Here is a 22,828-nt window from a genome sequence, read left to right on the forward strand (position 1 = left end):
TTTCATTTTGGCAATCTGTGTGGTCTTGCTCTCTTCAATTAGATTAGATTTGCTTATATCTTGTTAGGAGAACTGAATTTGATAGGATCACTTGTTGCAGAATCTGAGCTCAATACTTTTGGTGTGCAATTGATTGTTGTATACCGTGCAAAGTTAGCCTAAGCCTTTTGATGTGTATACGCTTAACTTCGATCATCAGTAAAGATTGTTCGATCCGATGGTCTATATTGATGATCTGAAAAACCTCCACGCACCCTTTGAAGATTGCACCGTCTTCGTGTAGTTGTGCTCTACTGGTGAAACAAAGCGTAGTTTGATTTTGCATGAGTTATCTCGTCTCCTATTCTTAGGATTAAATTAGCTTTAGCATAGTTCTCTCTACCCCATTCTCATTTGCTTTCTACATAATTTGAAAAATCCAAAAGATCTAAAACTAGAACTTTCATTGCAAATCATTCGTTCAGAAATCTTTGAGCTGGAATGAGTTTTTTTCAATTGAACACACGTAAGACCCCTTGGGTTATCAGCTAATCCATCAAACATTTGAGTCACGTCTACGCACTGAAGGAACCTTGGGATTAGCCGTTTGAACTTTAAGCAATCCTAGCATACGGACTAATCTTGATCAAGAGAGGATAAGGTGACCGTTGGTGACTTTATTCTGTGTTAGACGCTGTCCTAAAAAACACATCAACATGGTGTAGGATAACCTTAGCCAGAACAACAAAATTTCTAGGACATTCTAAATTGAGAAAAAGCACACAATTGTTCCAGAATCTCCAAAAAAATGAGTGATTCAACATTCAATAGAATAACCTGTTATTGTTAGCATATAACAAGCAGCAAAGTAGAAAAGGAAAGAAAGAAATTATAATGATGTCTAAAAATGGCCAAAGTAATTTAGAATTGAACTATCGGGTGGAAATTGCAATTTAATACCATGGTACATGGCATTGGACTTAACCAGTTTCAAAATATGGATACGAGAATCGTTCTAGTTTCCAATGCAGCTTTGAAGCGCAAGTGTTGATTCCCAGTCATTATTTCATCTCTGCTAAAGATAGTGTGATGTAGGATAACCTTAGCCAGAACAACAGAATTTTCACTAAGGCATTCTAAATTGAGAAAAAAAGCCAACAGTTGTTCCAGAATTTCCAAAAATGAGTAATTCAACAATCAACAAAATAACCTGTTTTGTTATAGCATATAACAAGCAGCACTGTAGAAAAAGGAAGGAAATAAATTATATTGACGTCCAAAAATGGCTCAAAGTAAATTGGGCCCAAGTATACATCATGTTTTAATAGCAAGTGAAACGAACTCTTTTAAGACCCGGAACAATTCCCACTGCCATAATAGCAAAGAAAAAGTGTCAGGCCTACTACCTAGCAGTCTTTCTCAAAGTAATACAATTATTTAACAGTACACACAGCTCTATCTAACTTTATGTCTATTTCAAGAATCTTGTTTACAGTCAGCTTCCTCCAACTTTGGGCGCTTTGCATCAGGCAACTCACTTTCCCTTTGACAAGTTAAATTATTAATGAATTCTGGTCCCATCAGGGAAGTATGCTTGTTTGTAATTCGACGACCAGCCCTAGGCTTTGGTCCCCAGTAATTTTCAGGATTGGGAAGAAAACGAGGAACTTTTTTACATTGAGCATGGCTGAGAGCAAATTGTGCCCGTGTGAAATTGGCCTGGAAAAACATCCATCCAAATGGTATCAATAAGTTAAAGAAAATATGATGGGCAGAGTCCAGAGTTCACAAGAATTTTCATACCTTGAGAGTAGGCTCTTTGGCAAGGATAACACTTCCTGACTGATCAGAAGGTTGGCTTTTCACTGGATGCAATTGTACCTGGAGGTAAACAGAGATTTGTAAACTATATGAATCCTTCATATAAAAACCAATGTAAATAAAAATAATATTAGAGCATAAAAAGATTTGTTCGCAAAATTCTTCAAATAGAGAATCAAATTTCAAATACTGGTAAGGCAACTAATTCAAGCAGAACTAATTGTTGAAGGGATTTCAAGTAGGGGGCAAAAACATTGTCCAGTGACAAAACAAAATAAAACAAAGAAATGAGAAAAAAAAATGCAAGAACAAAAAAAAACAGCTATGGTACCCAGCAGCGCATAATATCCCAGATGACATCCATTGGAGCATCTGTTTTGAAGCCCAACGGGTTTGCATGAGTTCCTGAAACACGATATCCTGCATTGATAATTGCTGATCGAAGCATAACTGCTTTTGGAGAAGTACATTTCAATGTGCCAGATATATTGTGGAGACAAAGGTAAAGAGGTACATCCAGTAATTCCTGTAATATACCAATTCCACTTTGATTAATAATTTAATTAAAATCTATGCAGTCAAGATCAAAGGACTAAAAAAGACAATGCCACCAATCAGGTGAACTTCACTTAACTATGTGTTACTTACTCTAATGAAACAATACCTTACCTCAGATACAGATGTCATGATAGCATATATCCTGTCATATGCAGGATAGCATGACTTCAGGGAGATGACATTTGATAATATGGATGAAACCCAGTCAGGATCATGAATTGGAGCAGACCATATAGGCCCACCCATATTAAATTTCTTACCACAATCACTGCACTCCTGAGGAACAACTGGGCCATGACCAGGTAAATATCGCAAGCTGTTATTCTTCAGCACACCAAAACAGCACATCAGAATCAGCATAAACGTGAGGCAGATCAGGCACACCACCTCAACTGTCAAAAGCAGTCTTCTAAAAATTCTTCATTACAAAGTTTATGTTAGTGGGCCTTTTAAAAAGAGCTCCCAAAGTTAATTATATCAAAAGAGTTTCCATCCAGAAATTAACTTTAATTAAAGATTGAAGAACTAGTATCATTTCCTGAAAAGTAAAGTTGAACATACCTTGTTCACAGTCCGAGCCAGAGGCTGTGTGTGGAAAGAATCGCATCCAACACACTGATATACATACGATAATTTAAGAGGGGTATTTTTCATTGCACTTGCAGAACTACAAAACATTCAAGAATCGAGTTACTCTTTACCATAATAATGTAAGGAAGAAACAATAACTCATGCAATATCAAGTTCTGTAATTGTCTGATTTCTAATTAAACTGTAAGGCAAAAAATTTATATGTAGAACGCATGCTATATGTTTTTAAGCAGAAGTGTTAAATAATGACTTGCTAGAGAAAAGGGCAGGATACACACGTGAATATACGTACGAAAACACGAATGTAAAAATCTACTTTGACAGACAGAACAGGAACAATATATCGTTTGTACCGATTAGCATGGCTCTGCACATTATGATTAAAATTCAAATTATCAAATTAGGGAAGAAAAAAGTATTATCACAGATGCAAAAAAGGCAGACCCAATAATACAAACCTCAATACAAGCAAGAAGAATTCTCAAAGACATCTCATGGCAATACTCTGCACGAGTAGGATATGAACCGTATCTGATATTAATAGAAAAATGTTAGCTTTAAATTTAAGGATAGGCAAAAACTACAGTACAAAATAAGAATAAAATAAAATTCTGATGGCAATAAGTTAAACAAATTTTCTCACTTAGAATAGCAAACCTCCCCATTGTTGCCACAAAGTACTGCCATATCAGTTGCTGTGCACATTAACATCCCTCCATCCACAACTGACTGAACTGCTGAGTCCAGAAAAACAGAAGGTGAACCATAAGGATCAAGATCAACCTGAAAATGACAAATATAAATCAGAAAACCATCACAGTGAAGAATGAGTTTAATTCCAATACCACATAGCATATCCCAGCTCACACAAAACAGTATAACTCTAGATAGTACGTCACTGTGAACCTATACAAGCCATATCTGCAAATTCAAAAGCATTGGAAATTAGCTCAAATAATGTATTGTTCATAAAAGGACACAATGGAAGACTGTATAACTGGCAAATTTTACAAGCATAACAAAGAACAGAAAATTGCAGGTAACAAGCAGATACATAAGCTGAGATCATAGTAAATTTTATTGAGGTCAAAGCAGAAGCAATGCTCTTGGAAAGTGTGAGTGATACACTTGGGAAAAAATTGGAAACTAAATAAGAACATATTATATAAATTAACCAAAAAAAAAACCTTTACATTGCACATGAAATCTGATTCAAACATAGAAAAGCATATAACATATATTGAATAGGTAGATGATACATGATAGCATCTATTAGTGATATGTTGGTAAGTTCTGTAATCGTCAAACATTAATTTAACATAACATGAATCTCTGTTTTAGCTATACACTCCTTCACAATGAGAATGGAGATATAGCAGTGTTATGGCTGCTAACATATCTGAGAAATGATAAGTTCAATAGCTGGAAATATTACTCTTTTAAAAGCTTATAGAACTTCAATAAATTAACTAACTTTAAAAAGGATGGAAAGAACAGAAAGATTAACTAACTTTAAAAAGGATGGAAAGAACAGAAAGATTGGCTTAAATCCTGTCCTCCAAGATAACATAAGACACATTTTTCTAAAATTAGAGATAGTGCTGTTATGATCTGAGGATAGACAATCCTGCTGATAGTTAGTCACTAATATAACTGCACAGGTGGAATTTTAGCCCCTGGATGCATATATCCCACTATGCTGGAAGCAAATTTGACATCTATCATTTCTGTTAACAAATTATATCACTTTGAGAGTGGATACAAGGTAAAACATGGTTGTTAATGGTCACATCCAAAAGCATTAACTGGAGATACTAACCTTTTTTAATGTTTACGAGTGACTACCATGGGCCCACACATGCTGAGAGCACGAATCGTTCCAAATCTCTGTTTATGCCCTCTTATAATTAACAGACAAGTCATGAGGGCAGATTTCATCTTCAACATATATACCCATCTCTACTAATCCAGTCAGAACTGCCTGCCAACTGGATGAATTTGTAACAACAGTTAAACAACACAAGTCTGTTGGCCATTCGGCGGGTTAGCGCCTCCTGTGGATTCGTGACATGGCTTTCTCCCGCCTCCCGTGGATCCTTAACTCTGGCCGCACACCCATTCACTGAGAGTTCGAATTTTTGGTGTAAGGGCAGCGGTGATTCCAACAAATGGTATCAGAGCCCCAGGTCACGGGTTCGAATCCCTGGAGTTGCCCCTGGAATCCTCAGTAGTCGCTGAGGGGGGGATTGTTGGCCGTTCGGTGGGTCAGTGCCTCCTGTGGATTCGTGACATGGCTTTCTCCAGCCTCCCGTGGATCCTTAACTCTGGCCACACACCCGTTTACTGACAGTTCGAGCTTTTGGTGTAACGGCACCGGTGATTCCAACAAAGTCAGGCCTACAACTGACTTCCATGAGAAAACTATAGCATCCTCCATATTTCTTTTTGTTTGGCCGTATAGCTGTCATTTTAACAGCTCACCCTTGAAACTAGAAGAAGTTAACACTTGGACCCCTAAATTGTGTGTGGTCTATGTGAATCATGCAGCCTAAGGATGTATTTCTCTAATGGAGCAATCTCATGAACTGAATTGATAATTCGGTGGCCTTTCCGGTAACCTAATTTAGATCTTTCTGTTCTAATATGAGAAATATCTTCTTCTTCACTTTGGATAGGTTTAATGACCTTTAAGGTTGATGTAGTTCAAAAGTCTGAGGATAGTATTCCCATGTGTCCAGCTGCCCTGAATCAGCTTATTTCACCTTGGAATGCCCTCCATCTTAAGCCTATTATGGCTAGAACATCAATAGATTCCAAGCTAGAAGATGACCACAAGCCTGAACATCCTTCATACCAGAGTAGCTAGCAGGCTGTCACCAGTACAGGTGACCAAAGCCAGGAGCCACTTTCGTATCATTTAGATTAGCCAAACTTCACCCATAGCATAGAGGTGAAGGGTGCCAAGAGCTGTCCTAGTTGTGATACTAGAACAGTTTAGCAGGTTGCTACCAATCTCATGTAAGGCAACACATACCAAGAGCTGATCGTTGAATCAAGGGGGTTAGCCACCTGTCACCAATAGCACAGAGGTGACTGATACCAAGTGCTACCCATATTGTGAATGGATATTGACAATATCACCAAGGCCATGTTGTTGAAATGATTAGCTAGTTCGGATCATATTTTAATGATGCCTTGTGGCAATTAAAATATTATCTTATTGTAATAAGGTTAAAGTGATTTATGTCTAATAGGGCTGGGCCCAAATGTAACGTGTGGTTTATGTCCAAAAAGGGCTGGGCCCAAATGTAACGTGTGGTTCATGTCTAATAGGGCTGGGCCCAAAAAGGAAACGTGCCTCAACTTGCAGGTTATGTAGGCCCCAAATTTGGGCGCCAAAAAGTGCAAATTAAATATGTAAAACGAAGGGAATTTGGCAAAAGCCGACTTGGGAAAACTTGAGCATTCATTCTACACAACTCACATTCCTTATCAAGTGCCGTCAGTCTTATGCAAGAACAGTCAGCGAATCTGGCATGGTAGAAAGCGATCCATATCTTCATCCTTGAGCGAATCCATTGGACAACTTGCTGGAAGAAGGTGGTGCGCTATACTTCAGTGATCTCCCTCTTCAAGTGGTGTCGATATTCTGCTCTCTCTGAAGACATACTACAGCTGCATATACTAGGTTCAGTCTGCCCTAGATTGGCACTCAATCAGATAAGTAATCTGATTCATGTAATCTGCTTATAAATAAGGAACTGATCTGAATCTTTGATGCTGGGTTTTTCCTCCAAGAGGGAGGTTTTCCCAGGGTACTTGTGTCTTGTGTTGTGTGCTTTTATTATTATTTCTGCTTATTCTCAGTCTGTTTATAATTTAAGTAACTAGATTAACATCTGATTGGCTAAAATCAACACATGTGATGTTATATCTCCAGTACTACTCCCTTCGTCAGTGAACAGACTTCTCGCCAGTGGCCCAGGGCGATAGATGTCAGAATTTATCATCTTGGAAAGGTTTATCACTTGTGGAAACCTTACCTTCGATCTTGTTCTCAATTGTTCAATGGCATCAATGACCCTTATGGGATGACAATCAACACCCGATGTAATATGGGATGCATCATAGTCCTCTTCCCAAACATCTCCTTGAAGAAACTATAATTCACTCCTTACCCCCCCCCCCCCACCTCTGACCTTGACAATGTATTCAGGATGCTTCTCTGTATAGCTTGTTAAGTCCATTCAGTTGGGGTGGCCAGCGCAGCAGTCTGTGTGGTTGGATTTGATGCACCCTTGGATAAGTAAACAAGAACCCAGGCATCCAATTGATATGCACGACAACTTAAGCTCTTACACATCTCCAGGTACTCTTTTAAGTTATAAGCATTGTGTTTTGATATTTGCTTATTCATTGTTATCTGAATTGGACAATGTCACATATTTATAACTGCTGCTAGTTAAAATGATTTATGTGTTGACTGTTTATAGTTCAAAAAGAAAAAATTGCTCCTATGGCTGTATTATACAAATTCATGCACCAGCTAAAGTTACTAAGACATAATGGCTGATTAATGAGAGCAACAGCTTTGTAATGTCCAGGATGAATTGATAAGTCATTAACTAACGATCAAAATAATGATGTCTCCTTAGTTCTAAGATGTTTACAAGTCCTTTCGTTCACAGAAAAAGACTCCCAGTATAAGATAGTAAGAAGTGAGTCTTCAACTGGAGGCACACGAGTGGAGAGTGTTAAATGGAAGCAATGTACAAATTCTACTAATCTAACATACTCTAACCACTGTTATTTGAGTAAAGTCAAGTAATTTTAGCATGCACACAAAAATCTGCATTTAATTTCCATAGCAAGAAAATTGTAAGGAGTAAATTACATATCGCTGGTATCAGAGTAACAAGTTCCTTGTGTATGTTTTGTTAATAGAAATTCTGTGTATAACAAGATTATATGCAAAGTTATTTGACAAAGTGTTGCATGAATTGTAGCTGCATAAAATAGCCATGACCAAATCCTTGAGAAGAAAGACTTTAGAAGCTCCAAGATTTGTGTGCAAGTACAAGAGAAGAAAAAGGCACTATGAATTTCTTCATTTGTACCCTAGTTGAATGGCAAGATCTGTTGGCAAAGGAAGAGTCTTTGGCAAAAATCCAAAGTGATGTTGAAGGAATGGAAGGGAGAGAAGAATCTACACAGGAAAGGGGACTAATCTCTGGATGTTTGAACCATGAGCAGAGCATGCATACAAATTAATCTATCACAAAAAAATTCTTTAATTGTTACATTGAATCAAACTATTGGCAATTTTGAGGAGCATGCTAGAGGGTATTGGCTCTGAGTTGCTGATATGATTACTGAAATGGTAATTAGATATTCAATTAATGAAAATGAAGTTAAATTTAAAGACAATTACATATCTATGTTTCTAAACGAAACAATCGACAGAAATAGAAACTATCTATTACAACTAAAGAAAACTAATTAATCCTAAATGACCATTAAATAATCAAATATTACTTTAATACCCTCCCGTAATGGTCATCCTATCAACTACACCAAGTTGCCCCCTAAATTTTACAAACTTGTCCGGGCTCAGAGACTTGGTGAGGATGTTGGCAGTCTGATCCTCAGTTGGAACATACTGCAACTGAACAAATCCATCTTCTACAAGTTGGCGAATGAACTGACAATGAAGCTCAACATGTTTGGTGCGCTAGCAGAAGACTGAATTTTTGGCAAGTTTCAGCACCCCTTGATTGTCACAGTACAAGGGTGAAGGACCTACTTGAGGCATTTGCAAGTCAGAAAGCATCCTTCGAAGCCAAACTACCTCACATGCTGCTTTGACAATTCCCCGATATTCTGTTTTTGTCAAGGAAAGAGCTACCGCCTGCTGCTTCTTGCTGGTCCATGTGACTGCACCCGTGCCAAGACTGATGACATTCCCAAAAGTAGACAACCTGTCATCAACTGATGCTGCCCAATCTGAGTCTGTAAAATCAATCAGCTAAGGATCTTTGCTTCTGTTGTACAGAATGCCAAAGTCAGGTCTACCCTTCACATATCTCAATACACGCTTCGCTGCAACCCAATATTTTGCCTTACGGGCTGTCATGAAGCGAGATATGTAGCTCACAGCATAACTGAGATCAAGTCTAGTGGCCATAAGGTAGATAAGGCCGCCAACTAGTTGCCTGAATGCTGATTCATTCACCACAGGTGAATCTGATTTGGCTGATAGTTTCAACCTTTTCCCCATAGGTGTAGATGAAGGTTTGCAATCATCCATCCTGAACTTATCCAGCAAACTCTCGGCATACTTCAACTAAGAGATAAAGATACTGCCACTAGTCTACCAAACCTCTACATCAAGACAATAATGCAAAAGTCCCAAATCTGTCATATCAAACGACTGGGACAAATTATGTTTGATCTGCTCAATCAAATATGCCACACTACCAATAATGACCAGGTCATCAACATAGATGACAAGAAGAATGATCTCACTACCAGTATTCTTGACATACAAGTTGGGATCTAAAGAACTCCTCTAAAAGCCTTGTCCAACCAAATACTGATCAATTTTTATGTACCAGGCCCGAGGAGCCTGTTTGAGGCCATAGATTGCTTTCACCAGCCTACATGTCAGGTGTTCTTTACCGGCAAACTTGAAACCCTAAGGCTATGTCATATAGACTTCTTCCTCCAATTCACCATTGAGAAAAGCACTCTTGATGTCCATTTGATGGACTTTCCAACCAAATCGTGCTGCAATGGCCAAAACCAATCGAATGGTGCTCATCTTTGTTGTAGAAGCAAAGGTTCCATCATAGTCAATCCCCTCTTTCTACAAGAAGCCCTTAGCCACCAACCGAGTTTTGTACTTATCAAGAGTTCCATCAGCTTTGTACTTCACTTTGTAGACCCATTTGCAGCCAATGGGTTTCTTTCGAAGTGGAAGATCTAACAAAACCCAAGTGTTGTTCTTCTGAAGACTATGATACTCAACTTCCATAGCCTTTTCCCATTCAGGTATTCCTTTTCCTTCGGAATACATCTGAAGCTCATAAATACTCTAAAGATTTGCTATGAGAGCAAAATTCACTGTGTTCTTTTTGCTCTTGCCTCTAGAAGATCTCCCCTCAACAAGTTTATCATTACAAACAGCACCAATGGTCTTTTCCTACCATTTAGGTCAACAAGGAGAAGCACCAATATCCAACGCCGAAGGATCAGCGTGAGCAGGAGTGTCTAGAAGAAACTCATCAAGATGCTGATCCAAATTTTCCTGAGGAAAATCTAATGGAGCTAAGGGAAGTCGAACACCCAAATCCTTAGCCTTCAGAGGCTGATCTTCAGGACTCAAAACGGGAGAAGTTAATTGAAAAGGTCCTCCTCCTTCATCAAACACAACATCTCGACTGAATATGAGACGATAAGTGTCTATATCAATCAGCTGATAAGCCTTATGATTATCACTATAGCTCGTGAACATCAATTTCTGACTCTTTGAATCCAGTTTTGATATCTTTGCATCTAGAATCCAAACATAAGTAGTAGAGCAAAAAACTTTTGATGAAGTCATCAAGAAATAACAAAAAATACCTGGTACCAATGACTGATGCAATGTTCATCAGCATACAAACATCTGCATGGACTAGATGCAAAACCTTGGAGGCTCTCCAAGCATCACCGTTTGAGAAAGGAGTCCGATGTTGCTTACTGACATGGCAAGCTCCACAAACACTATGACTCTATGACTGAATCTCAGGGAACCCAACAACCAGACCCTCTCGAACCAACTGAGAGAGATAGTGAACATTCAAGTTCCCATATCGTTGATGCTAAAGTGTACCGATGGATGAACTCTTTGTTGCCATAGCATGCTCCTAAGAATCACCAGTGTCAACAAGTCTGTAAAGACCATGATCCTCAAGTCCCAAGAGCAACAATGGTGCAAGTCTCCTTGCCAACAATGATGCACTTGTGTGCACTGAAGACGACATCCAACTTCGGTGAATGGCGCATAATCTAATTGACAAACAGATGGTTTAGTTCCATGTCGGGAACATAGTATACATTGAGAAATATCAAATTTCTCTCTCCAGATGTAATCTAAACGTTGCCCTTGCCGACAACAGTATACACTTTGCCTCCTCCAAAGATCACAGAATCTCTGAATGGCGTGTATTCTGTGAACCAGTCCTGTCGATGAGTGAAAAGTCGAGAAGCTCCAAAATCGATGTACCAAGCAGACGATTTGACATGGTCTATTAGTCTTTTGGCGATAAAAGCATAAAAGGAAAACTCCTGCTCAGTATCAACATGGGCCTTTTGTTGAGACCTTGCTTGCTTCGATTGCTCAAAACGCCAATTGTTTCTTGCAATCTTTCTTCATATGACCATACTTGTTATAGTAGTTACACTAAATATTCTTCTTGGGGTTCTCCTGAGCTTTGCCTCGTCTTTTCTATCGGAAGGACTTGCCTTTGCCCTTGTCCGAGGCTTTGGCAATGAATGTTTGTTCAGTGGAAGATGTGCTAGTGCTGCTTTCAAACTGTTGTTTCCACCAACCCTGTTGGAGAAGCTTGTTGCAGAGATCAGGAAACTTCAGATCAACATTAGTGGAAGTGATATTGAGTGTCTCAACAAAATGCTCATAGGATCAAGGTAGACTCTTGAGCATGATCACCACCATGTCTTCTTCCTCCATTTTGCGACCATCAACTTCCAGCTGATCGCGATCCTTGATCTTTGTAAGATGCTCCTGCAAAGACATCTTATCGTCCATCATCATAGAAAACAGCATGTTCTTAAGAAAGAAAACTTGGCTTTTATCTAAGGTTTGATGGAGATCCTTCAAATGAGTCCAGATCTCTACAGCTGTCTTACAAGATGGCACTTGAGGTAACTGATCATCGGCAACTGACAATTTGATAAGCATCACCACTTCTCGGTTGCACTCATCGAACTTGTCCTGATCTTTTCCTGCTGCCAAGGGTTGAGCAGTCTTACCCAGAACAATCTGGTTTAGACACTAGTATTCAAAAATTGTTAACATGTGCTATTTCCACTTGTTATAATTGCAACCGTTGAATTTCTGATGGCTTTCCAGCATAATGTTTGTCAGAGATGCCATCCTACACGATTCCCAAAGCACAAAAAATACACATGGCTGCAAACTTTTAAAAACATGTCAAAAACTGACAGTTTTCATGCATAGATTCCAAGGCACTACAAAACACTGATGTACTAGTCAAAAACAATTTTTAAAATGGCACAAAACTCAAGGCACAGATTCCAATGCACAAATCCCACTATGAGATTGCAAAAAATCCCTGATTTTTTATACCAAAAAGTCAGTCAAAAACAAGTGCAGATTCAAGGGTTGCGAGTTTACAAAATCTACTGCAAACCCTAGGTTGCAGGGACAAATACCCCAATTAGCGGAAAACCCTAGGTGCACAAATCAGGTCCAAAAAAAAAATTCGTGCAAAACTTGCAGCCTGTGTGACTGAAAACCTTCATTTGTTTTGCCTGAAAATCACTTTGTTTCACCTAAAAAATCCATCATGTGTAGACGAAAAAAACCAACAATGGAAGAAGAAATAGAATCGGCACATGAAAAAAATACAAAACATTGCACATTAAAAACAGAGCCATTGCAGTTTGTTCTTAGAAAATCCCCCGCGTAATGCAGAAAACGCAGGCTCACAAAGAAACCCTTCGCGCATGGGCCAAAAAAACTCGGGCATGGCAGCAAAAAATCGCGTCACGATTTATGCATTTGCAGCACAAAAAACGCAACAAAAAAATGACCTTGATTCTTCTCAGAAACCCTTAATCGATCTTCAGAACACAAAAGAAAACATGATTTGTAGAGAATAACTATGTGGTGAAAAACCCACACGAAAAAACACAGCATCGGCACCTCAAAAACACACCAAAAAACACCAGACTCTTAGCCACAATTTTCCTTCAAACATGTCGATTTGTATTCAAAAAATCGAACTAAAAAACTTCTAAAAATTTCTTAGGATTTCCACGAATTTGTTATTCAAAACACTATCAAAAAATTAGCCTACTCTGATACCGTGAAATAATAATTGGATATTCAATTAATGAAAACGAAGTTACATTTAAAGACAATTACATATTGATGTTTCTAAACGAAACAATTGACATAAATGGAAACTATCCATTACAACTAAAGAAAACTAATTAATCCTAAATGACCATTAAATAATCAAATAATACTTTAATAATTACTATGGACAAAGGCTTAGCAAAAATGACTGTAGAGTTCTCAATTTTATTATGGTTGAGAAGACTTCAATATGCATGCCTTGAATATGGTCAAGCGTAGAACGGAAAATGATGTTACATGGCTCAAGCATCCATAGCTTCCAATAAGAAGAATTCCACACAAAAAATCTACCTCCCAAGACAAGCCCAAAAAGTAAAAACATATTTAATATCATTTTTGTGAAGCCTCAAGATGACTGTAGGGACTCTCGAGGAGTGAATAATCAAGACAAAAGAAAAAGAAGCATGACTCTACCTTTAGAGGACAAGGAAGCATTTCCAAAGAGAAGACAACCTTTTAAGTATTGGGGAGAAGATAGGGCATCAGTACTCCATCCACATGTTGCAAATGCAAAGAAGAAATTGCGTTCCTTATCACAATATATTTTGTTATGTAATTAGACAAGCTATTTTGTTATAAAGCTCCTATGTTGTCACATGACAGTATGTAAGTTGTGTCAGGTAGTCAATTAATAAAGGGAATGTGGCTTATGTGAAATGTGGCTTATGTGAAAATATTCTAGACATTTAACCTAGTTGATGTAATACAAACTAGCCATTTTGCAATAAGCTCACCCCTTTCTATGTCATTCAATATTAACCTATTTCATGTCAAACATTATTATGTATTTTATCACACTTTGGACAAGTTTTTCCTCCATTATTTCTTTGGATTTGCAGGTGTGATCCTCTTTTTTGGCTGTGAAGGTGCCCACATTGTTCTATCTTTGCATACTTATGCTTACACCAGGTTCAGCTATACTGCAGGTGATATCAGAGTCAAGTTTTGTTGTGCAAGGGAGAAAAATGGAAGTGTGTTGCAGAAACAATATCTTTCAGCTCAAGTACCAGATTGAAGTACTAATTTTCAATGGGAAAGTAGACTAAGTGCCACTACCAAAAACGCTTTACTTGACAATTTTGAAACTGTGGAAAGAGATAATAATTGTCTCAAGTGGCTATCCTGGAGTCATCCAAAAAACCACAAATATTGGTACCTAACTGCAGAAAGTTATAGCATTTTTGTGTAATGTCCCTTTTGTAATGTCCCCACTTCGAAATATAATTTAATGATAAATAATAATAATAATAAAATTAAAATACAAAAGAATAAAAATATAAATTAAATTATATTACTAAAATTTGATTAAAGTTAATGAATGGTCAAAAGGCATGAAATGATAAGTTGACTCCCCCAAATATGAGGTATAAAAGGGAGCAGAGAACTCATTTGAAGGGGAGATAATTTTGGGGAATCATTAGTGCAGATCTGATTGCGAAAGATTGTGTCCCTTTCAAAGGGCAGAAATAATGAAGAGTTGGACTCTTTCAAGGGTGCTAATGGTGAAAGGGTGTGTCTCTTTCCAAAGGGCATACATGATGAAGAGGTGTAACCTCTCCCTCACATTGAGAGATATAAAAGAAAGGAAAGCATCCAAGAAGATCACCATCGATCAGATCAGATCAGATCCGAACTGTTTTTAAGTTACAGGCAGTAACATCCTTGTTCTTGGTGGTATGCATGGGGATGTGCTTAATATGTATGCTTAATATATGAAGCCTGATTATGTTCTTCTGCAGAAATTAATAGTAATATTAATATAGACTGCAATACGTATGACAGTCATACTTAATTTCATATATATTCATAATAGAAGTTGGTATAATAATAGCCTAACCCTTAACATTCACTATTGCCCCTAATCAGGATAGGTTGGTTTTGTTAGGGAGAGGTGGAGTAATACCTCACAAGATAGGTAAGCCCAAGATGGGATATGGACAGAGTCCTGAAACCTTGAGGGAGCCTACTTGTAGACTGGTTTCTAAGCGCCCTACGACAAGTAATTCCCCATCCTCCATTATGGTTGATGATTAGGAAAGAAGTAAGGATTGGGGCTTAAGTATAGTAACTGTCAAATGTATTATGAATCCTAATTGTACCTAAATTTTAATAATCTGATTTAAGACATAATAATAAATAGTGCTATATATTAATCATTGGGAATTGGCAGCCTCCCAGTAGGGACATTACGTTTTGCTCAAACATTTAGTAATTAAGGTGTTTATTTTTTATGTTGAAAAGTGGATTCAATAAGATTTAAAATGAAAGGTTTTTTATGTTGTTTATAACTAGGGAAGATGGGTTCGGATTGCCTTAAGGCAACATCCGAACCCATTTACGACTGGGTGCTATCTTAAAGGGGTAGCGTGCCCCCAAGACAAGTCCGGCCCCATCCTCCACACTACACTAAAAGCCCCACGCCACAATAAAGTAAATTGGCGCCAAAAGGATTAAGGCCGACCTAGGATATATGGGTTAAAGACCCATATAAATAAAGATAAATTGCAAACACAATACCTAACTACATCATTCATGCAATCAGCGAACTAGCTCTGCAACTAAAGGTGTGAAATTACTAAAGAGGATTGTGCAAACTTGTCCAAGGATTGTGCGAACTTGTCCAAGAGGATATAGGGTTTTTTTGGTGCAGACTTGAAGTACTTAGAAGGGCAGATCTGATATACAAAAAGGATCAGATCTGGAGAAGCAAGCTACGTATTGTATTTGTGCAATTAAGAGAGAATATATAATCTGACCTGTGGGTCTTTAATGTTGGGTTTTTCCTCCTTGGAGGTTTTCCCGGGGTATTTGAGTTTGTCTCTTGTTTCCTTGTTTCATTCTTGAGTTTACTTGATTATGGTTTACTAAAATGTTACAAATCTGATTAATAAACTAGGGCATAATTAAATGTCACAAATCTGATTACTGAACTAGGGCACAAATTTAACATTTTATAGCTTTTCACAAAGAATCAAGAGAGGAAAAAAAGGTTTTAATTGGACATCCATTTCGAGCCTTAATATCCCAGGTTACAAAGAATGTTGAATGAATAACAAAGATTGTGTTCAAACAAGGTTAAGAGAGAAGAGGCCAAAAGAGTATTGAGTGCATTTGTATCTTTGATATTATCAATTTACCTTCAATAGATTTAATATTCATCTAGACTTGATATCAGAATATGCAAACCAAATGGACAAATGGATATCTCAGGAAGACATTCGTATGGACTTGTATGATGATTTCTTTCAGTTGGATGAGCATAATTTATTTGGCTTCTCTTTTATGAATCTTTTATTATATGTGATGAACTAAAATATTTTCAGCCTATTTTTTATGATTATCCTCTTTATGACAAGTCTCTAAATAAAGAGGAAATTCAAGAAGCTATAAAGATCTCTGGTCTCATCTTTTTATAGTGAATCTTCATGAGGGAAATGCATCCATGAGAAAGGTTAAGAAACATATTCATGAGGCTAGTCAAGATAAATCGATTGAGGAGTGTTTTCAGTAAAAATACTATTCCATGGAAACGTCCAAAGATAATGATGATTTCTTTATTCATGTCTCACTTTGATCCATTATAGCATTGATGACTATGATATTGTCTCCATCACCCCATGTCTCATTGAACATGGATGACATTTTGAATCGCTTCCACACATTCAAATTTCTTCATAGTATCAACTCCATGCAAAGGACAAAGAAGCATAAGAAAAAGATGCAAGGAAGAGCTATCAGTTGATCCTCAAGCTTTCAGATAAGGCTTTTCAAGGGGAAGAGAGTGTTGTGTTCCTTTACCCAGCATATTTTGTTATGCAACATAAATAAGCTATTTTGCTATAAAGCTCATATTTTGTCACATAATAGCATTACTGTTGTTCAAAAAATAATTTATAAAGATAGATATCTTATCTGAGGATCTTCTAGAAGGTTCATAGAATCTAGTTGGTGTGGTACGAAGCTATACATTTTGTCACAAATAAGGGCTCACTAATCTCTATATAAATTGATGCAGGAAAATTTTCTGTAATTCCAAAATTTTAAATAACCTTGCATTCTTGTGTTGGATTTAGTCTTTTCTAGGTGTGTAGTGGGTGCAGATTCCTATTTCTGAGCATGATCGGTTTCTTGGCAACTGCTGTCACCGAGCTAGCAGTAGTTGCTATGTTGGCTTCGGAATCCTGGCAATTGCAGATCCGGCAGCAGTTATGATCTATTTTTGGTCCATTTTATTATGGCAATCAAAGAACCCTGATGACTGCAATGACAGAAGCAGTACTTTCTATTTTTGGTCCACCTTCATGGCATTTTGGGAGTGTTCAATGGTGCCACTGTCATATATTTTCTAATTTTGTGATGGCATAGTTTTTCTTGGGGGTATTTTAATTTTTGTTTTTTTCCTGCAGGGTCTATGAAGGACTTTTGAAGCCATGAAGGTATATTTTATAGGTCATGGTTATGGATAAGTTGGTGATTAGGGAGAAGTTGTAACTTCAGTCATCCAAATCTTCACGTTTTGGTAACATTTTGTGTGGCCGTTTTGCCAATTGTTTGCAGCTGAATTTTAATTGACTGTTCATTTTCTGTTTTGATACATCGTCATCATTTGAGCTTTAAAACTGGCTGTGTGAAATGAATGCCTGCAAAGGTACTCAGTTCAGGACTAAATCGTAAAGAAGTAACCAATCAAATATTAATTATGTGGTTTATCACAAATTTGGAGAAGCTTTTATTATTATTTTGGATTTTCAGGTGCAACCCTCTATTTGCAATGTGCAGGTACCCCTATCATTGGTATAGTTGTGCTTGATAGGGAAAGAAAGTATAAAGAAGAGAAGCTGCAACAAAAAAGCTGGTATCTTATTCCTTGCACTTATTTTGGGAAGAGTAACCATTGTATGGCTATATTCAATCTAGTAAGGTTTGAAGAGTCAAGTTTTTTAGGAAGAATGGTATAGAAAAGATTCACTCATCAAGAAAACAAGAGGAGGAAGACCACTACATACTATAAAAGAGATGAGAGGCCACTTGATATAAGTTATGAACATATGCAAGTGTAGCGATTTCTTTTTTTACTCATTGCAAAGTTAGCAGACATTGAGATGGAAAGTGTTGGAAAATCCATTCAAATCTCCACTCAGGTATGGTAGAAGAAAGAATTGGCAGCCAGGAGTAAACGACAAAGAAGAGCCTACAAGAGCACAACTCTCATATGTATCTTCATCATTATTACATGCAAGTTGTTGTAAGGGAATTTCATTTTATTCCTGGATTGAGCATTTATATGATTTGCAAAGAATGTGGTTTCGAGTCACTTTCATATGTATGGGCATTTAGTAGATCTATAAATGTATGCTTCCAATTGTTGATGGAACAACAGGAAACCAACTCCATATATTTAAGCAAGAAGGGAGGTTTGTCCACTCATCAAGGATGAACATGAGGAGCATGTACACCTAGAAGATGTACGGAAGAATAGATATTGTTTTTAGCATTTACAATTTCATGTTTGTGATGAGCACTTAAATCCACCAGTAGCATGGCATGGCAAGGCAAGAGGAAATTGGATCATATTGCAAGCAAGAGAACTGTCATGAATTCTTAGTGAAAAATGATAAAATAGGGCAGCATCACAACATGGGCAGAAAGTTGGTTTGCTTTCTCTAAAGGCTTGAATATGAATATGATATGAACGTATTGATAACAACGTATGATTTCACTATAGCAATGAGTTGTAGTAGGAATGATGAACGTAAATTGAACATGGAAACTGCGTAGAATGTTTTCACATCATAAGGAAGCTGAGACATGAATTTTACAGCTAACAAATGGATTGTAGCAGCATCATTCTTAGCTTATAGTCACCATGGATGGGTAAAAGCACGAACAAAAGTTCAACACCACGTAAGGAGGATGATGCAAACATATCCTCAGCAATAAAATCCAAAAAGATATCATTGTGGAAAAGCTGTGAGTGGACATCATTTAAAAAGAATCACGGTAAAACCACAAAACCAGTCAGATTGTCAGAAAGCAAGAGAGGAACAACCAACTCTATATGAGACAAATCGATTCACTTTTCTACGAGGATAAGAATTGGGTATCACTTCCAAATTGCAAGTTTCAAGCATGATTCCTTGAGGATGTAAACGTCCTTTGGATTCTTGAACATTGCCTGACGAAGAAGTTTGCAATGATAGCTTCTATCTTGGATACTTTCTCTTGGGATGAATAAGCAACGAATGAAGCATCACCTTTAGGTAAACAAGGCAGATGCAAGGGAAATGTTTAGTAGGGAAATACAAAGGAAATAATGCAAAGGCTCAAGAAAATTGGCACGTTGGGTTCAATGCTGAAACACCAACAACTATACAAAAGCTCCAACGAATTAGAGGGAAAGATCCTTTAATGTCTTATAATCATGTAGGCTTTGTGGGACCCAAAGCCTCCCCAGAAAGAAATATGATCTATATGGATCCATGTAATTTAAAACATTTGTGCCAATCAATCAGAAAGAGGCAGCAACAGGTATTTTCATATGGTGACAAACCACCAGTTCACACAAGTAGCAGTTGTGTAACTACTAAATCATACAGTAGCCAAAGTGACTAAAACATAACCACCAGCTAACATGGTGGGTGGACTGTGATGATTGCATAACTGCCTGTAACATAACCACCAGTTATTGAGATTTCTTGTCAGATAAGAAACTTGATTACAATAAGAGAGTGACAAGGAATGGGATCCAACTCTTGAATGTGTTGACTTAGACATTATGTAATATTCCATCTCTATTTTATTATCAGACTCGGTTCCCTTTCAACGAATTTATTTATTCAATTGAACATGCACGATATGTTTATTCAAAAAAAACAAGTGAACTTGGGACATGCACAAACTAAATTCAATTGCATTAATTGAACTTATTCATTTCATAATCAATACATATGAACCCTATTGCTGAAGTACATGCATGGACTAAGGGTTTTATTTCATACCCAGATCAACCCGATTGCTAATCAAATTGAGAGTTCGCCCTCACTGCTAATTATCCATTCTCAGAACTGATTTCTCACAACTGTGGCTCTGATTGGCAGTCTGTCCTGCAACTGAAACTGTTCACTGTAGGATTCCTTTGCTCAGAAATATCTTCTTTCAGACCTTCCAAATGTCAGCCCTGCATCACACAAAAAGCTGCTCCTTTATCTCCAGGAATCGATATTATTGAGAGGCTTGTCTGTGATTTCACCAAGCAATCAAGGCGCTGTCAATGATTGAACTTCTGCAGTAAACTGAAAATCGAATCACCACTTGTGTTGAGGGTTTCATCCAATCACCACTTGTGCTGAGGGTTTCGTCCCAACACACACAGCCAGGGGTTTCGTCCTGGAAGCAATACCAAATCGCTTAGAGGTAGGAATAAAAATAAGATGAATGCAGAATGAATTCTTTCCTTGGCATTGAACCTCCTTAAATTCATTTCATTCTTTCCAAAAAGCTATCGGATGTGTCTAGAAAGCCCCCCTTGAGCGACTTAGGCCAGGCATTCATATTTTATTAATCATTAAATGTCACCCCATGTGGACATCGCCTAGGCATTAAATGTTAAGTCTTAAATGGCCCCCTTTTAATGACTTAATGAGCAATTATAATAATTATTCATTACTATAGCTTTTTTGGCCAATAAATTATTCCCTTCTTAATTTAATTAACTCTAACCCAGGAATTAAGAGGTTAGAGTTAAACTGATGTTTGCTTGTCAAAAAGATGGGGACATTACACATTATTGTTGCACAACTTGCCAAAAATCTCTTTTGATGAAACAGCTTCTACATATGACATGGCTAGTGGAAGTAGCATTGTAAATCATTGTGTTTCATATGAAATTGAACCAAATGTTGACTTAGATGATTTCGATGAAAGAAAATACAAAGGTTATTAAATATGATTGTAATTTTCATTGTGTATTGAAATTTGACAAATCATTTAGTTATGAAAATGAGTATTTTTTTATTCAAATCATAAGATATCTAAATATTTTGTTTATTGGCAAATTATGAGATATATATATGACGCTGACCCCATACTTGTACCCAAGGAAAAAAATGTCGTACCACCATACCCAGTACCCATCCCCATACAAGGACCAGCAACTTACCTCTAAACAAGTACAAAGATATGAGATACAACTTCTAGTTCTTGTTTTTAACTGCCACTTCATTCTTCAACCAGAATTCTTCTTCTCTTAGTCACTTCAACACTCAATCTTTCCTCCAATGCTCTAATCTGCCCTTTTTAAATAGGTGCTAACCAAGCAAATGAAAGGTCTTCTTGCCTTAGAAATGAAGATGTGTGGGACGTGAGGAGTTGTGTGGAACATGAAAGGTCATCTGTAGGGCATTTCATCTCCTCTTCCAAATGAAGAGACAAGTGGATTGTTTCATCCCCTCTTGTATCCTGATCAAGGAATGAAAAGGAAGATGTACAATTGCTACTTATAACTTGTTTTCCCTGCCTTGGGATTTGCAGGATAAGAAATCCTTTGTGTTATTGGAATTCTTTTACTTTTCTATATATTGCTCATGGCCATGCAAATATGTACAAATTCTACTACTCTTAACATGCACTAAACCACTGCCACTTGAGTAAACTTGTGTAGTTACAGTATGGGTAATAAAATCTGCATTATATTTCCAACACAAAGTAACTGTAAAAAGTAAAGTACAGAATATATGGACCATCAAGAAACAGATCAGCCTATGTCACCAGTAAATATTAACTTACCACATCAAACTCTTTCTCATGAGTAAGCATGTAGACTTTGGCATCAGCAAGTTCAGCTTCAACCTTCGAACAAGCAACAGAACCATTTAATTTGATGTTTCGCTTACAGGCCTCCACAGCCACTGCAAATGAGGATAAAAAATACAAGCAATTTTAAGGTGGATACTCTGAATCATAGTTTAAAAACTCCAGCGAAATCTCAGAGTCCTAAAAATATTCAAACACTCAGACTCGACAAATTTTCCAAACACTCAAAACACATATGTTTGTCAAATAATCTTATAAACCATGCATAAAACTGAATTTACAAAGATCATAAAGTTTTTTTTTCCTTCTATTATAAATCAAAAAATGAGTTCAATTCACATCACAATGTCAAATTATTATAAATTACATATCCAGACTAATATTTTTATTTTACAAATGTCATCCATGGAAAACATGGGCCCATAACACTTTTTTGCTTTTTAAAGGGCCACAGCCCCCAGCAGGATTGAAGACAACATCCCTCATGGTGGTCTGGGAGCAAAGCCCCCACCAGAGTCTAAGGCAGTGCCCTCGGCACATACTCTGTCGTGATACAGGGTGCAGTCAAGGGGCAGAGCCCATGCCATCAAGAACAAATGAAGACCTTCAAGACCACACAATCCTTCACAACACATGTTCAAATGTTCAAAAAAATTGCAAAAATTGTAGTTCTTTTAGTGGAATCAACTTATGCTACCACATCCAAGTTTATGTCAAAATTTCACGAGTTTTTAGCAGGTTATTGGCAATTAACTCACGAGCCAGAACAGATTGTGAGTTTAGTTTGGTGAGGATTTTGAGATTTTTTTAACAATCTCCATATAGATTAATTACGAATTGAAACATGAATATTCATACAGTAAATAAATAAAGCTTCAAAAAGTAGATTTAAAACAATGCATG

At 37.3% G+C, this 22,828-nt stretch overlaps 1 protein-coding gene across 3 annotated transcripts in view; it reads right to left on the reverse strand.

Moving 5' to 3' along the window:
• Positions 1-1,220: 1,220 nt before the first annotated feature.
• LOC131033271 (tRNA (guanine(26)-N(2))-dimethyltransferase 2) overlaps positions 1,221-22,828 on the reverse strand; it is a 29,791-nt gene continuing 8,183 nt past the window's right edge. For all 3 annotated transcript variants that reach the window (XM_057964443.2, XM_057964444.2, XM_057964446.2), the window contains 9 exons: positions 21,899-22,020; positions 3,593-3,732; positions 3,408-3,480; positions 3,228-3,316; positions 2,920-3,025; positions 2,470-2,682; positions 2,132-2,326; positions 1,783-1,860; positions 1,221-1,698 (listed from right to left, as the gene is read on the reverse strand). In XM_057964443.2, coding sequence (XP_057820426.1) covers positions 1,456-1,698; positions 1,783-1,860; positions 2,132-2,326; positions 2,470-2,682; positions 2,920-3,025; positions 3,228-3,316; positions 3,408-3,480; positions 3,593-3,732; positions 21,899-22,020 — 1,259 coding nt within the window. In that variant the 3' untranslated portion in view covers positions 1,221-1,455. The remainder of the gene's footprint in view (positions 1,699-1,782; positions 1,861-2,131; positions 2,327-2,469; positions 2,683-2,919; positions 3,026-3,227; positions 3,317-3,407; positions 3,481-3,592; positions 3,733-21,898; positions 22,021-22,828) is intronic.

Source organism: Cryptomeria japonica, chromosome 6 (assembly GCF_030272615.1).
Source record: "Cryptomeria japonica chromosome 6, Sugi_1.0, whole genome shotgun sequence".
Classification (NCBI taxonomy): Eukaryota; Viridiplantae; Streptophyta; class Pinopsida; order Cupressales; family Cupressaceae; genus Cryptomeria; species Cryptomeria japonica.